Consider the following 15,336-nt stretch of genomic DNA (forward strand, 5'->3'; position numbering starts at 1 on the left):
TTGATTCACAGAACAGATTTTATCTCATGGACATATATATGATGCTGTAAAAATCAGATAATGCTTCTTACATCCACATTTCACATCAATATAGGATAAAATAATGTAAAGTAGCATGGCCAACTCATTACAGGTTCTGACGAATAAAGTACCAAGAATGAAATTTCTATGCGGAACCACAATGGCAAAAGTTGAAGTACATGCAAAATTCATCGAAACTATGTTAGTCATTGAATCATGCAGAATGAAGGAAAATAATAGTTCAAATTCGCGTAGATATAGTTCCCAGACGCGAATAAATGGCGCAAAGCCGCTCGGCAAAAGCAAATAATCGTGTGTAATGCCTACGTGAGGGTGTCAGTAAAATAACCATTATCTGTGATGTATATCTAATTGTATCATTAAGAAAATTAAACGCAGTAGACGAAAAACAGCAGTCGTTGTTTATCGGCTGTGCACAAACCTCATCCAAATGGTTCAAATGGCTCTGAACACTATGGGACTGAGGTCATCAGTCCCCTAGACTTAGAACTACTTAAACCTAACTAACCTAAGGACATCACACACATCCATGCCCGAGGCGAGGTATTATCGACAAGTTCTAGCTATCTTACTCTGTTTCGTTGTATACATTCGTCAACTAAATAAATTTACAAATTCAACTCTGATAACTTCATTCCGTATCTAAACCCTCAAACAGAAATCTTTCGCGCAACTCATAAATTTCATTTCTGTGCCCAGTATAGGTGTTTCGCCTTGTTTTCGTAATGTTTTCGACTCTGGGCCGTATGGAAAACCAGGTTTAGCCATCACTTTATCAAATTTTATTTTTGTTTCTTCCGCACTTCGTTGCCTATTGTTTTGTCTATTGTACCACACATCATCTGATGCATATTTAATGTCCTTTTTTCAAGTTGAAATGAAATGAAACGTCGTGTGGCTGGGGCCTCCCGTCGGGTAGACCGGTCGCCTGGTGCAAGTCTTTTGAGTTGACGCCACCTCGGCGACTTGCGAGTCGCCGGTAGCTAAGAAGTTATAATACGAAACGTGTTCAAAACGTGAGATTTTAGGACTATTTCGGAAAGAGCAGTATCTTGTCTTTCAAAACCCCTAATCTTAGTCTTTCTATGAGAAATATCAAAATTTTAAGAGTTAGATTTTTGGTCTGGGCAATATTTTGCCATTTGCAGAGCCTCCTCACTCTTGTAAAACTGTTACGTCGTTAACGAACATTGCTGGCTGTGTCCACTTATCTGATCCAGTTTTAATGCTTCAGTTGACGTTAGTTTTCCACTGTCTAAGAATGTTGTCAATATAGGTAGTATAAGCTGTGGGCGATATACAAGGCCCTTGACTCATTGCTCTATTAATTATTATAGCTTCAGTCTTTATTATGAAGTTTGTTTCTTCACCTAGGCTTTCGTAACTTGTATTAAGTGCTTGGTGTTCCCTTGCCTTTGCAAAATAGTTTATAAAATATGGCGACTGACCCGGTCGAAAGCTTTAGGTGATATAAACCCTACAGAAAACGGCCGGTAAGGAGGTCTAAGATAGCAGTCTCACTGCCACCTTACTACCTTGCAATATATTGGTAACATTTACCTGGGACTTTTCGTTCCTCAGAATTCTGAACGCAGTTTTACATTCCGTACAGAAAAGCGAAGTTATAAATACGAGTAAAAATTTATAAATAGGGAAATGTTACCAATCGGATTTAAAAGTGATTTTAGGAGTATGCCAAGAGAGTAGAATGTATATTAGTAATGTAATAGACAACGTTGAAGGTTCCGTAAGGCTGTTCGCCGACAATGCTGATATTTGCCTAGAGCAGGGGAACATTTTGACAATCCTGGTACTTTTATGGAATACCTAGTCTATTTTGAACGTTAATGAAATTTTCAAAAAAGGAGAGAAACTTGTTTTAGTCAGTGATTACTTCAATTTAAAATCATGACCAACAACATGGAAATCATAGTAAAATTTTTAAAAACTAATTAGCATATTCAAAACGTCGAAACTGAAGAAAGAAACACAATGTTATTTTCAGTTTTTCGTGGAGCACTTATTGACTTTCGGCGGAACACCAATGTTCCGCGGAACACAGTTTGGGAAACCCTGTTCCAGAGGAAGAATCAAACGCCTTAAGACTATAGCAAAATGTCAGGAAGACCTGCAGAAGATCGATGACTGTGCAGGGACTGGCAGTTGACCCTGAACGTAAATAAATGTCACGTATCGCGTAAAAAATAGGCGAATAGATCCACTTATGTTCGATTACACTACTGGCGACAAATAATTACAAACAGTAACTACCGGAGAGACCCATAGTGGAATAACCTCATAAAGCTAACGATGGGAAAAACAGATCCCAGGCTGAGATTCATTAGGAGAGTCTTAATGAATGTTATTCATTCACGAAACGAGTGGCTGAGAAAACGCTTGGTTCAAAAATGGTTCAAATGGCTCTGAGCACTATGCGACTTAACTTCTGAGGTCATCAGTCGCCTAGAACTTAGAACTAATTAAACCTAACTAACCTAAGGACATCACACACATCCATGCCCGAGGCAGGATTCGAACCTGCGACCGTAGCGAGAAAACGCTTGTTGGACCGATTCTTTTGTTCATCAGTCCGAGAATCTTCATAAGTAGGATTAACAGAAACGAGAGAGACGATAAAATTTAGACTGGCGAATTTCGTAACAGGATCGTATACTGGAGCGAGAGCATTACGGAGAGGTTCAACAGACTCCAATGGCGGACGCTAGAAGCGAGACTTTGTGCATCACTGGGAGATTTACTGTTGAATTTCATAGAGTGTAGTGTACCAGAAGATTTGGGCAACATATTACCTCCGCCTGCATAAGTCTCGCAGAACAATCATACTCAGCTTGCGTTTATCGTGGATCTCTGCCCAGCGCAAAGTTCCAAGCGACTGGGAAAAAGCATGGGTGACTTTTGTATATAAGAAGGGTAAAAGAATGGAACCCCAAAATTACAAACCGATATCATTAACACAGGTTTTCTGCAGAACTATTGAATATATTCTTAGTTCTGTCCACGAATAAGCACGATTTTAGAAAGCATCGCTCGCGCGAAGCTAAGCTTTCCATTTTCCCACATGATATACTACCAACTATTAATGAAGGGCAACGGGCAGATTCAATATTTCTAAATTTCCGAAAAGCTTTTGACACGATGCCCCATTGCGGACTGTTGACGAAGGTACGAGCATACGGAATAGGTTCCCAGATATGTGAGTGGATTGAAGACTTCTTGAGCAACAGAACGCAGTCGGCGAGTGTTCATCAGAGACAAGGGTCTCGTCAGGAGTGCCCCAGGGATGTGTGCTAGGACTGCTGTTACTCACCATAAGTATAAATGGACCTGGCGGACAGGGTGAGCAGCAATCTGCGGCTGTTTGTTGGTAATCCTGTGGCGTACGGGAAGATGTTATCGATGACTGTAGGAGGATACAAGATGACTTAGACCAAATTTCTGGTTGGTGTGATGAACGGCAGCTAGCTCTGAATGTAGAAAAATGTAAGTCAATGTAGAAGAGCAGGAAAAATAAACGCGTAATGTTCGGATACAGCATTGGCACTGTGCTGCTTCAGACAGCCACGCCCATTACATATCTAGGCGTTACACTGCAAAGCGATATGAAATGGAACGGGAGTGTAAGGATTGTTGTGGGGAAGGCGAATGGTCAACTTCGGCTTATTGGGAGAACTTCAGGAAAATGTAGTTCGTGTGTAAAGCAGAGCGCGTATACACTGAAGAGCCAAAGAAACAGGTACATGTCTCTAATATAGTGTACGGGCCGCGCGAGCACTCTGAAGTGCCACAACACGACGTGACATGGACTCGACTAATGTCTGAAGTAGTGCTGGAGGGAACTGACACCATGAATCCTGCAGGACTGTCCATAAATTCGTCAGAGATGGGTTGGAGATCTCTTCTGAACACCACGTTGCAAGGCATGCCAGATACGATCATCTCTGGGGAGTTTGATGGCCAGCGTAAGTGTTTGAACTGAGCCACTCTGTAGCAATTCTGGACGTGTAGGGTGCAGCATTGTCCTGCTGGAATTGTCCAAGGCCGTTGGGATGCACAATGGACATGAATGGACGCAGGTGATCAGACAGGATGCTTACGTACGTGTCACCCGTCAGAATCGTATCTAGACGTATCAGCGGTCCCATATCATACCAACTGCACACGCCCCTCACCATTACAGAGCATCCACCAGCCGTAACAGTCCCCTGATGACATGCGGGGTCCATGGATTCATGAGGTTGTCTCCACACCCGTACACGTCCATCCACTCGATACAATATGAAACGAGACTCGTCCGATCAGGCAATATATTTCCAGACATCAATAATCCAATGTCGGTGTTTACGGGCCCAGGTGAGGCGTAAAGCTTTGTGTCGTGCAGTAATCAAGGATACACGAGTGGGCCTTTGGCTCCGAAAGCTCATATCGATGGTGTTTCGTTGAATAGTTCGCACGCTGACACTTGTTGATGGCCCAGCGCTGAAATCTGCGGCAATTTGCGGAAGGGTTGCACTTCTGTAACGTTGAAGGATTCCCTTCAGTCGTCGTTGGTCCCGTTCTTCCAGCATCTTTTTCCGGCCGCAGTGCTGTCGGAGATTTCATGTTTTACCGGATTCCTGATATTCACGGTACACTCGCGAAATTGTCATACAGAAAAATCCCCACTTCATCGCTACCTCGGAGATGCTGTGTCCCGTCGCTCGTGCACCGACTATAACACCACGTTCAGTCTCACTTAAACCTTGATAACCCGCCAGTGTAGTAGCAGTAACCGATCTAACAGGTTCGCCAGACACTTGTCTTATACACTACTGGCCATTAAAATTCCTACACCAAGAAGAAATGCGGATGATAAACTGGTATTCATGGACAAATATACTAGAACTGACATGTGATTACATTTTCACGCAATTTGGGTGCATAGATCCTGATAAATCAGTACCCAGAACAACCACCTCTGGCCGTAATAACAGCCTTGATACGCCTGGGCATTGAGTCAAACAGAGCTTGGATGGCATTTACAGGTACAGCTGCCCATGCAGCTTCAACACGACACCACAGTTCATCAAGAGTAGTGACTGGCGTATTGTGACGAACCAGTTGCTCGGCCACCATTGACCAGACGTTTTCAATTGGTGAGATATCTGGAGAATGTGCTGGCCAGGGCAGCAGTCGAACATTTTCTGTATCCAGTAAGGCCCGTACAGGACCTGCAACATGCGGTCGTGCATTATCCTGCTGAAATGTAGGGTTTCGCAGGGATCGAATGAAGGGTAGAGCCACGGGTCGTAACACATCTGAAATGTAACGTCCACTGTTCAAAGTGCCGTCAATTCGAACAAGAGGTGACGGAGACGTGTAACCAATGGCACCCCATACCATCACGCCGGGTGATACGCCAGTATAGCGATGACGAATACACGCTTCCAATGTGCGTTAACCGCGATGTCGCCAAACACGGATGCGACCATCATGATGCTGTAAACAGAACCTGGATTCATTCGAAAAGATGACGTTTCGGCATTCGTGCACCCAGGTTCGTCGTTGAGTACACCATCGCAGGAGCTCCTGTCTGTGATGCAGCGTCAAGTGTAACCGCAGCCATGGTCTTCGAGCTGATAGTCTATGCTGCTGCAAACGTCGTCGAACTGTTCGTGCAGATGATTGTTGTCTTGCAAACGTTCCCATCTGTTGACTAAGGGATCAAGACGTGGCTCCACGATCCGTTACAACCGTGCGGATAAGATGCCTTTCATCTTGACTGCTAGTGATACGAGGCCGTTGGGATCCAGCACGGCGTTCCATATTACCCTCCTGAACCCACCGATTCCATATTCTGCTAACAGTAATTGGATCTCGACCAAAGCGAGCAGCAATGTCGCGATACGATAAATCGCAATCGCGGTAGACTACAATCCGAAATTTATCAAAGTCGGAAACGTGATGGTACGCATTTCTCCTCCTCGCGCGAGGCATCACAATAACGTTTCTCCAGGCAACGCCGGTCAACTGCTGTTTGTGTATGAAAAATCGGTTGGAAACTTCCCTCATGTCAGCACGTTGTAGGTGTCGCCACCGGCGCCAACCTTGTGTGAATGCTCTGAAAAGCTAATCATTTGCATATCACAGCATCTTCTTTCTGTTGGTTAAATTTCGCGTCTGTAGCACGTCATCTTCGTGGTGTAGCAATTTTAATGGCCAGTAGTGTATATGTGTTGCCGACCGCAGCGTCGTATTCTGCCTGTTTACATATCTCTGTATTAGAATACGCATGCCTGTACCAGATTCTTTGGCAGTTCAGTGTAAGATGCTATGCGGGCTGCTAGATTAGTGACCAGTAGTTTCGAACAACGCGCAAGTGTTGCGGAGATGCTTCGGGAACTCAAATGGGGAGCCCCTGGAGGGAAGGCGACATCGTTTTGAGGAACACTGTTGAGAAAATTCAGAGGACAGACATTTGAAGTGCGGCGTGGTCGGTGTGCGCAGGTGTTCGCCGCCGGGCCACGGCTGGGCGTGCGGCATCTCGTGTGACCGGCTGCAGGACGACGACATCTCGGACGACGTGACGTGCGCGCGCCGCATCCACGCCGAGCACCAGCGGCTCTCCGGCGACGGGTTCAACGCGTGGACTGTCTACCGCCAGCACTGCAGCGGCGGCCGCGCCGGCCACTTCCTCAACGGCTGCTTCTGAGCGGCACAGCGTCAGCGCATGGCGGCCAACGACGGGTCTCCTAGCCAGGTGGTCTCGAGTTTGCAGCAGAAGCACTTTTTCCAGAGAACAACTGTGGTTCTTCATTTGCATAAACATTCATCGTTAAATACATAAATATTCTCTTGATTCTTATATTCATACACGAAAAACATGTTATTTTGGTGTAGCAACATAAAACACACCGTCACAGCCATATAGTCACAGCAAAATAACGTAACAGCACTGAGATGTCATTCACTGTGTCATCCACGATACTGAAGTGCAATTTTTAGTAGCATAGACTAAATTTTTTATGTCATTCATCATGTGTATATGCTTCGCTCCATACTGCTTATGAGTTGTATAAGTTTCATGTCACGTCATTTGCGGCTTGTATATGATCAAATAAATAGTTACTGTCTTGTATGCCAAACCTGAGTTAATACAAACTTCGACACAATTTTTACCTTTTGTATTGTATGTGTTTGTATGTTAACCGGGAGCCTAGAAACGACGGAGAGGCTCCGTCCCCGCCGCAGCAGCAGTGGTCCACAACCCCACGACGACTACCGCAGTCCACTTCTCCCCTCCACTGCCCCTCACCGAATCCAGGGTTATTGTGCGATTCCCCCCCCCCCCCCCCCCCCCCCAGGGAACGTCTCACACCAGACAAGTGTAACCCCTATGTTTGCGTGGCAGAGTAATGGTGGTGTACGCGTACGTGAAGAACTTGTTTGCGCAGCAATCGCCGACATATTGTAGCTGAGGTGGAATAAGGGGAACCAGCCCGCATTCGCCGTGGCAGATGGAAAACCGCCTAAAAACCATCCACAGACTGGCCGGGTCACCGGACCTCGACACAAGTCCGCCGGGCGGAATCGTGCCGGAGACCAGGCGCTCCTTCCCACTCCGGAAAGCCGTGCGTTAGACCACACGACCAACCGGGGGGGCCATTTTTACCTTACTTGAAGGACCTTTTATTTTGCTAAGGAGAAGCAAGGACTTCATGTAAACAAGATCCGTTCTAAAAATTCTCTTTAAAATGATGTGAACAGAGAAACTGCAATCGCAGGTTCGAATCCTGCCTCGGGCATGGATGTTTGTGATGTCCTTAGGTTAGTTAGGTTTAACTAGTTCTAAGTTCTAGGGGACTAATGACCTCAGCAGTTGAGTCCCATAGTGCTCAGAGCCATTTGAACCATTTGAGAAACTGCAACACCCAAGCAAGAAAAGTAATTTCGCGAAGATGTTCGCGAAACAAAATTGAAGAAAGGAGAAAAGTATTGTGTTTTGCAACAGATGACTGCTCTGACTTGAGGTGAAACTGGTATGCGACGATCTACAAACCTACAGTAGTGTAATACAAGTACTATTTTCTATTAAACTCGTCTTCCTACTAAATAATAGCATACAACAGAAAATCTATAATACTCAGGTTTACTTACTGTGAGTGCTCGTCGACTTCAGACGTTTCCTGAAAAAGAGAAAGATAAGTGTCAGGCAAACCATGTTGACAAACAGTCTTACAATAATAAAGACTCTCTGATACAGGATGAAATTACTGGCTACATGAAAAAAAAACATAAATTAGTTACAAACTATGCCGTACAAACACTTTCTTCAACAATTAAACGTCACCACAGGTATTCTGATTTAGGTTACGACACGTTCGATATGCCCGCTATCATTGCCGGGGATGTGGCGCAGACGAGTAGCTAAATTCTGCATGACCCGCTTAAGTGTCGGAACATCGATGCTGTCGATGACCTGAATGGCTGTTTCCAGCTCAACAATGGTTTTGGGGCTATTGCTGTACACGTTGTCTTTAATATAGCCCCACAAAAAGGATTCACATGTGTTCAGATCCGGAGTATATGGCGCCCAATCGATGCCCATGCCAGTGGCATCTGGGTACCCTAGAACCAAATGCTGTCCCCAGAGTGCTCCTCCAGGACATCAAACATTCTCATGCTTCAGTGCGTTCGAGCTTTGTCTTGCATGAACCACATCTTGTCGAAATCAGGGTCACCCTGGATAGTAGGGATGAAAGCATCTTCTAAAACCTTCACATACCATTCGGTAGCCACCGTGCTATCAAGGAACCTCGCACTGATTGTTCCGTGACTCGACATTGCACACCACACTGTCACCCTTTAAATGTGGAGAGACTTCTCGATCGCGAAATGTAGATTCTCAGTCTCACAAATGCGCCAATTTTGCTTCTTGACGAACGCATCTAAATAAAAGTCGTCACTAAACCAAACCATATTTACATCAAAGTCCTGTACGTCAATTCTGTGGACAATAGTGTTGGCGAAACACAACCGCTCTTCCATGGCCCTGGGACTTAATGGCTGATGGATTTGAATTCTGTGTGGGAAGAGACGCACGTCTCCAACAGAAATTTGTCAGTGTCTCACGGTCGATTCCCACCTGTTGCGGAGCTCGTCTGCTCAATTTCCTGGGACTGGTTTGAAACACAGGGCGTGTCTCCTCGATGTTTTCAGGCTTTTTCACCCTTTTTGGACGACCGACATTGCCAACACTGTCATCACGACCACTATCCGGTCTCTCAAACCTTCGTTGTTAGCACACTTGGACCGGTTGTCTTCATCTTGAACTCGGTCGCAAACTTCCTCTGAGTCGTAGGTGTGCTGTTAGCGCTCGCATAAAAAGGCCTTCACAAGCGCTATACACTCAGGCACGCTGGTACCGTGACATTTTCACGTGCAAATGGCCGACAACAACAAGGCGCATGCGCATACGCATACTAATTCCCATCGTGCCCCGCGGCCAACCGTGCCGTTTGAAATTCCTAACGCAAACCGTTCAGAATTTATGACGATTTCATTTCGTATAGTTCAATAGCTGTCACCCTGTGCCAACAAGACCGACTCTTTTAAGAGATAGGAGTTTTGTGTAACAACGAAGCAAGTTCAAATGGAAACGGGTAGGTCAGTACACACAGGACACTATTTTTCTCATAAATTAATCTCAACAGAGACCCACAGGGATAGCCGCGAGTGTTAAAGCGCCGCTTCCGGGACGGGGAGGTACGCTGGCCAGGACAGAATCCGCCCGGCGGATCAACGATGACGGTCGGTGTGGTTTTTAGACAGTTTCCCCACACCCAATTTGGTGAGTGCCGTGCTGGTACTTAAGCCACACCTCAGTTACGCGACTTGAAAACATTCAGAAAACATTCGGTCAGTCTCACATGAATAACACTGCACGAAAACTGTTGGATACATATATTAAATCCCGAGAGGCAACGGGACCGAATTGATATTTGGACATCCCTTAAACTAATCATGCCAAATCCGTTAATATCTTTGTCGACCCGCGCCTATGCAGGACAAAGGCACAAAAGAATGAAGAAGAAAAAGTACAAAAGAAGAAGAAGAGCTATCATAAAAGACATCCGCGTGTCAGACAAGAATGTCAGTTCACTTTTCTTACGAGTCTTTAAATCACTATGAGAAGTGTGATAATAGATGCGTATCTACCCCATTAAGTAGTTTCGAGAGTGAAATTACAGTGCGACCTCCAGCATGTGAATAGATTACAGGAAACGCAGTGCCAACCAAAACCGCGAAGGGGTGTAAGTAACCACTTATTAACGTAAAAAACGAAGTATGAACAGTTTTATAATCTAGAAATATCGCTCGCCAAAACAAACAGTATCATTCTAGATTCCAATGAGGATGCGTTAAAATAGAAGGCGAAAAGCCTCTGGAGGAAATAAAACACATTGCAGAAAGAAAACCATTTTTTATTTACAAAACGAATAGTTCGCACTAATTTCAGAAAGCGATAACTTACAGGTATTCATCATTTCTGGAAAATGAACAGGCACAATAGCTGATAATTTGTATCTAGCTCAACGTTATACATCAGATGAATCAAAATTATAGAAGGCAGGAAAGTATCTGATTAATAAATCAGGCAATATGTTGACAAGGTGAAGCGCAAGACTTAACTATTGCTATTTTGTTATTGTGTCAACGCACCGTTTCTCAAAAATCACAGAGCAGTGTTTACATAAAAATTTATAAGCCATTTCACAAAACAACATACACACATTCAACCTCAAAAAGAAGAAAAATTACGAAGGTATACAAATCAAATTGCTGGCGACAAAATAAACTGCAACTTTGATAACAACAGTACTCAGATACGGAAAGATGTTCCAAAAGTAATTCAAATAATTCAATTTAGGTGGACCGAAACAAAGAGAAGAAGGTGTCATCCTTGGATAAAAGTTGGCACTACAGCCAATCATTAACTGTAATTCCATACGCTTTGCCATGTCCTGATCCACTGGAAAACAATATTTCTATGATCATTTGTGTTAAGACCGTAAAGGTTGTGAAGGTCAGACTCCGAAAAACGTGTACAGTAGGACGCTTTCAGTAGCACACTGTCTGACAAATAAGTGAAGCATACAGGAAGGGGCGAGGAAACGAAATGAAGCTTCAGAAGATGAGAGGGTATGTCACATCAGTGATTAGAATTTACGAAGAACTGGGCGGTATGAGCTCACTTATCAATACGACGTTGTACCCTCTGTGACCTTGATTCATGCACTGATTCGATTAAGAAGGGTGTCAAAAAGCTATTGCATTATCGCCGGAAGCAAGATGGTCCACAGCTGTTGTGACTGGTCCTAGATATCCTAGATACAGTCAGTGACCCGAAGCAGATGTCCAGACTGAACCTACATATGTTCTATCAGCGACAGATCTGAAGATTTTTGCTGGCCGTTGGACTACCTCAAAGACAGTTCATAGAGACACATGCCACGTGTACATGACACTGTCCTACTGAAAAAGGACACCACGTTATTGCTCAAAAATGGTTCAAATGGCTCTGAGCACATCTGAGGTCATCAGTCCCCTAGAACTTACAACTACTTAAACCTAACTAACCTAAGGACATCACACACATGCATGCCCGAGGCAGGATTCGAACTTGCGACCGTAGCAGCAGCGCGGTTCCGGACTGAAGCGCCTAGAACCGCTCGGCCACAGGGACCACGATATTCTCGCCTGGGCAATGACACGTAAGGATGCAGGATGTCCGTGACGTACCGTTGTGGGACTAGATTTCCCTCATCATCCGAATGCGCCACGAATCTGGGAACTGCACAATTTGCCCAGGTGGAAAGATGGAGACACACAATGAGACCCCTTTAAAAGTTTGTCAGCTGTCGATAACGCTGTTTCAAAGAAAACATTTCCTTCAACAGCGAGCAGTCAAAATCTGACGTTACTCAAGCTCCTTCTATACCCTACCAGACCTAGCAACAACACTAAACACGAACATCACTAATGCACTCTGCAGTGTCCGTTCTACCTGTCACAGAGAACTGCTATTCTACCCGCCAATGGTGTGTGACGGAGTGACGTTGACGTCCAACCATTGTAAGGGAGTGTATAAACACCACACCGTGGTGCTGAATGTTACTTACATTTCTAAATTAGCTCGCAGAAACTCTGAAGAGTATGTAAGTTCGATAAAGAGCTGTATCTCACGCAGCCCACTCTACCTCTTTACGTGGAGATCAACAAATAAAAAAAAAAAAACCCTGGAAGAAATTTACGAATTCAAAACACGAAATGGAAGGAGAAAATACTGTGGCCGGTATCAATCGATCTGAAATACTGTTCCCTTAAATATAAGCGTCGGAACACACAAAGAGTTTCGCTGTTAGAGTGTCGTTACGGAACTTGGCTTCGCCTGTTGAGCAATAACGCTCCTAACGTTTTGTACCGGGCGGATGAGAGGCGCTATTTTGAGTCAGAACTGGCCGGAGGTGGCAGTAAATAACTTGATAAACTGCACGTCATATACTGCGTACTGCACGGGACGCCTCTCTCCCAGGTCGTTCCGCATGCGGCTGGAGACCTTCGCTGGAGCGGTGGTCGTCCTTCTGGTGTCTGACGCTCTGTGTTACTCTCGGCTGCAGACCACGATAGCTACCACCGACTGAATCCCAACTAATGCTGTCACTGAGTACTAATTACGCACTCATTACTACGCGGTGCACCTGCCCATGTTCGAGAGAACTATTCTCACTTCTCAGGCAGCAGCAGTCGGCAGAGACACAATCAGCAACAGGGAAGTAACCAATTTTGTGACATTTGAAATGCCTCCTTAGAAAAATTATGAATGACTGTGCTGGTAAACTTCTACGTTATTTGATACAAAGACAGCTGAGTAAAACTGAACGTACTCAGACATTTCTCTCTTTACTTATACTGATCATCACTAAACTGACACACAATATTTTTAGCGCAACGCATACTGACTTTCAAAATCCCTACAAAAGAATGGCACTGACTAACAATAACCTATACCTTCCATGAACCACTTACATTACAAAAATCTTCGTTACTCGAACTACTGCAATACAGCGAGCGCCAATACTGCCAGCTAAACAAAAGATTTTAACTACTGAAGGCACTAGCAACTGATAGGCATATGAAAGATTTTGATAGAGAAAAAAAAATGTATTTAGCTTAAAAGCGTTCAAAAGAATATATAATTTTGTGACATCCATTTAAACAAATTTCCTTTTTCTGATGGACGCACGTCCAGATCGTCCGCTCAAAACCCTGGCATCTCTCTCTCCACATCCACCACTGCTGGCGGCTCACCTCCAACTGCACAACGCAACGCGTTGTTCACATCGAACTGCCCAACACTACACAAGCGAATATCCCAACAATGAGTCCAACCAGCTACAGACTGCACACAACACAGTCAGTGACTTTCATACAGAGTGCTACGTGGCGTTACCAACATAAAAACCTAAACAGCCTACTTACATAGCCCCCATGCTCGCCGCCCGCATCTCGTGGTCTTGCGGTAGCGTTCTCGCTTCCCACGCCCGGGTTCCCGGGTTCGATTCCCGGCGGGGCCAGGGATTTTCTCTGCCTCGTGATGGCTGGGTGTTGTGTGATGTCCTTAGGTTGGTTAGGTTTAAGTAGTTCTAAGTTCTAGGGGACTGATGACCATAGATGTTAGGTGCCATAGTGCTCAGAGCCATTTGAACCAACCCATGCTCGCCACAAAAAATTTTACAAATTGTTTTGGGCACTGCCCAATAATTATTTGCTATTTTTTTTATATTAACGATGACAAATATATCTAATGCACACAGTTATTGATACAATGTTGGTCAAAAGCAAAAATTGTTCTCATAAAGATAGTCCTGATCATTAATCACAGTAGTAATTACATTGCACAAGGTCTGATCAGTAAGAGAAAATGCACACGGAAGTAGTGGATTTCCATGCAGTCTTGAAGAAGTAGTGTTGTCCTTCCAACGGAAAGACAGTGCTGACTCTTGACATGCAGACATGTAATGGGCCACAACAGAGCAAACCCACAGCAGAGTCAGTGATTTTCAAAAAATGGCTCTGAGCACTATGGGACTTAACTTCTGAGGTCATCAGTCCCCTAGAACTTAAAACTACTTAAACCTAACTAACCTAAGGACATCACACACATCCATGCCCGAGGCAGGATTCGAACCTGCGACCGCAGCGGTCGCGCGGATCCAGACAGTAGCGCCTAGAACCGCTCGGCCACTCCGGCCGGCAGTTATTTTCATACAGAGCGCTACGTGGCGTTACTAACATAAAAACCTAAACAGCCTACTGACACATTTTACGAGTTCCTAACCAGGAGCGAATTATATAGTTCATGTGTGTGTTGGTAGTTTAGATTCTCGAAGTTCTGTGGGTTAATTTAATATTGAGGACGTAGACTGCAAGTGCTACTCTGAGATGAAGAGGTTGGCACAGGAACAGGAGGCTGATGAACTTAAAACGAAAAAAAAAAAAAAAAAAAATCACGGTTCTCTCGTTTACGTTCATGTCGTACCATAAACCGATTTTGTAACGTATTAACTACAAGTTCCTAATCAGGAGCGAATTGTTTAGCCTCACCTGAGTGCTTTGATGGTTTAGTTTTTGAGTCTCTGCGTGTTAAAATTTATTAGACATAGTATTTGCATTTTTGTCAGTGTCTACAGTAGAGTTCCATAGCGCTTGTCGATACTCCTGTCTGTCTTGTGCAGCTTCGTACGGCCTGTAGTATGGATAGGGACTGTGATTGCTGTGTGCGGATGCGAGCTGAGACGGTAACACTTCGCTCGCAGCTCCAGACTGTGATGGCTGCAGTTACACAGCTTGAGGCTGCAGTGGATGGGCATCACTTTTGTAGGCCCGTCGTGGGGACCCAATAGACGTCCAACACGACTCACGAGTCCGCCCATCAGTCCGCACCGGTTGCCACCCCAGTTACTGCTCGCACTCAAGTTGACCCCTCACTCGTGGTCACGTGGGAGATCGCCTTGTGGCGTGGCAGGCAACGAAAGACTTTCCAGAGAGCCGAATGTAAGGCCTCCCCGGTTAGTATGAGAAACATGTTGCAAGTGCTGTCTTGGGTGACGCTGTCCCTCACCCAGATGCAGTGTCTTGTCCTGTTTCAGAGGAAACCTCTCAGCGTCCAAGATCCGGACAGTCACAGATGTTAGGATTATTGGTAGTTGTGAATTGGTAGTTGTGAAATCCAAT

General features: G+C 44.8%; 2 protein-coding genes across 2 annotated transcripts in view; one reads left to right on the forward strand and one right to left on the reverse strand.

Annotated features, from left to right (window-relative positions):
- The window catches only part of LOC124796423 (H(+)/Cl(-) exchange transporter 4), a 395,803-nt gene that overhangs the window by 228,107 nt on the left and 152,360 nt on the right, over nucleotides 1–15,336 (reverse strand). Inside the window, exon 2 of the mRNA XM_047260605.1 lies at nucleotides 8,197–8,225. The gene's annotated coding sequence lies outside the window, so the exon portion shown is untranslated. The remainder of the gene's footprint in view (nucleotides 1–8,196; nucleotides 8,226–15,336) is intronic.
- Nucleotides 1–15,336, forward strand: part of LOC124795620 — an 80,769-nt gene that overhangs the window by 4,880 nt on the left and 60,553 nt on the right. Inside the window, exon 2 of the mRNA XM_047259691.1 lies at nucleotides 6,547–6,743. Within this exon, the coding sequence (XP_047115647.1) occupies nucleotides 6,547–6,743 (197 nt within the window). The remainder of the gene's footprint in view (nucleotides 1–6,546; nucleotides 6,744–15,336) is intronic.

The sequence above is a fragment of the Schistocerca piceifrons genome, chromosome 4 (genome assembly GCF_021461385.2).
Source record: "Schistocerca piceifrons isolate TAMUIC-IGC-003096 chromosome 4, iqSchPice1.1, whole genome shotgun sequence".
In the NCBI taxonomy this organism is placed as follows: domain Eukaryota; kingdom Metazoa; phylum Arthropoda; class Insecta; order Orthoptera; family Acrididae; genus Schistocerca; species Schistocerca piceifrons.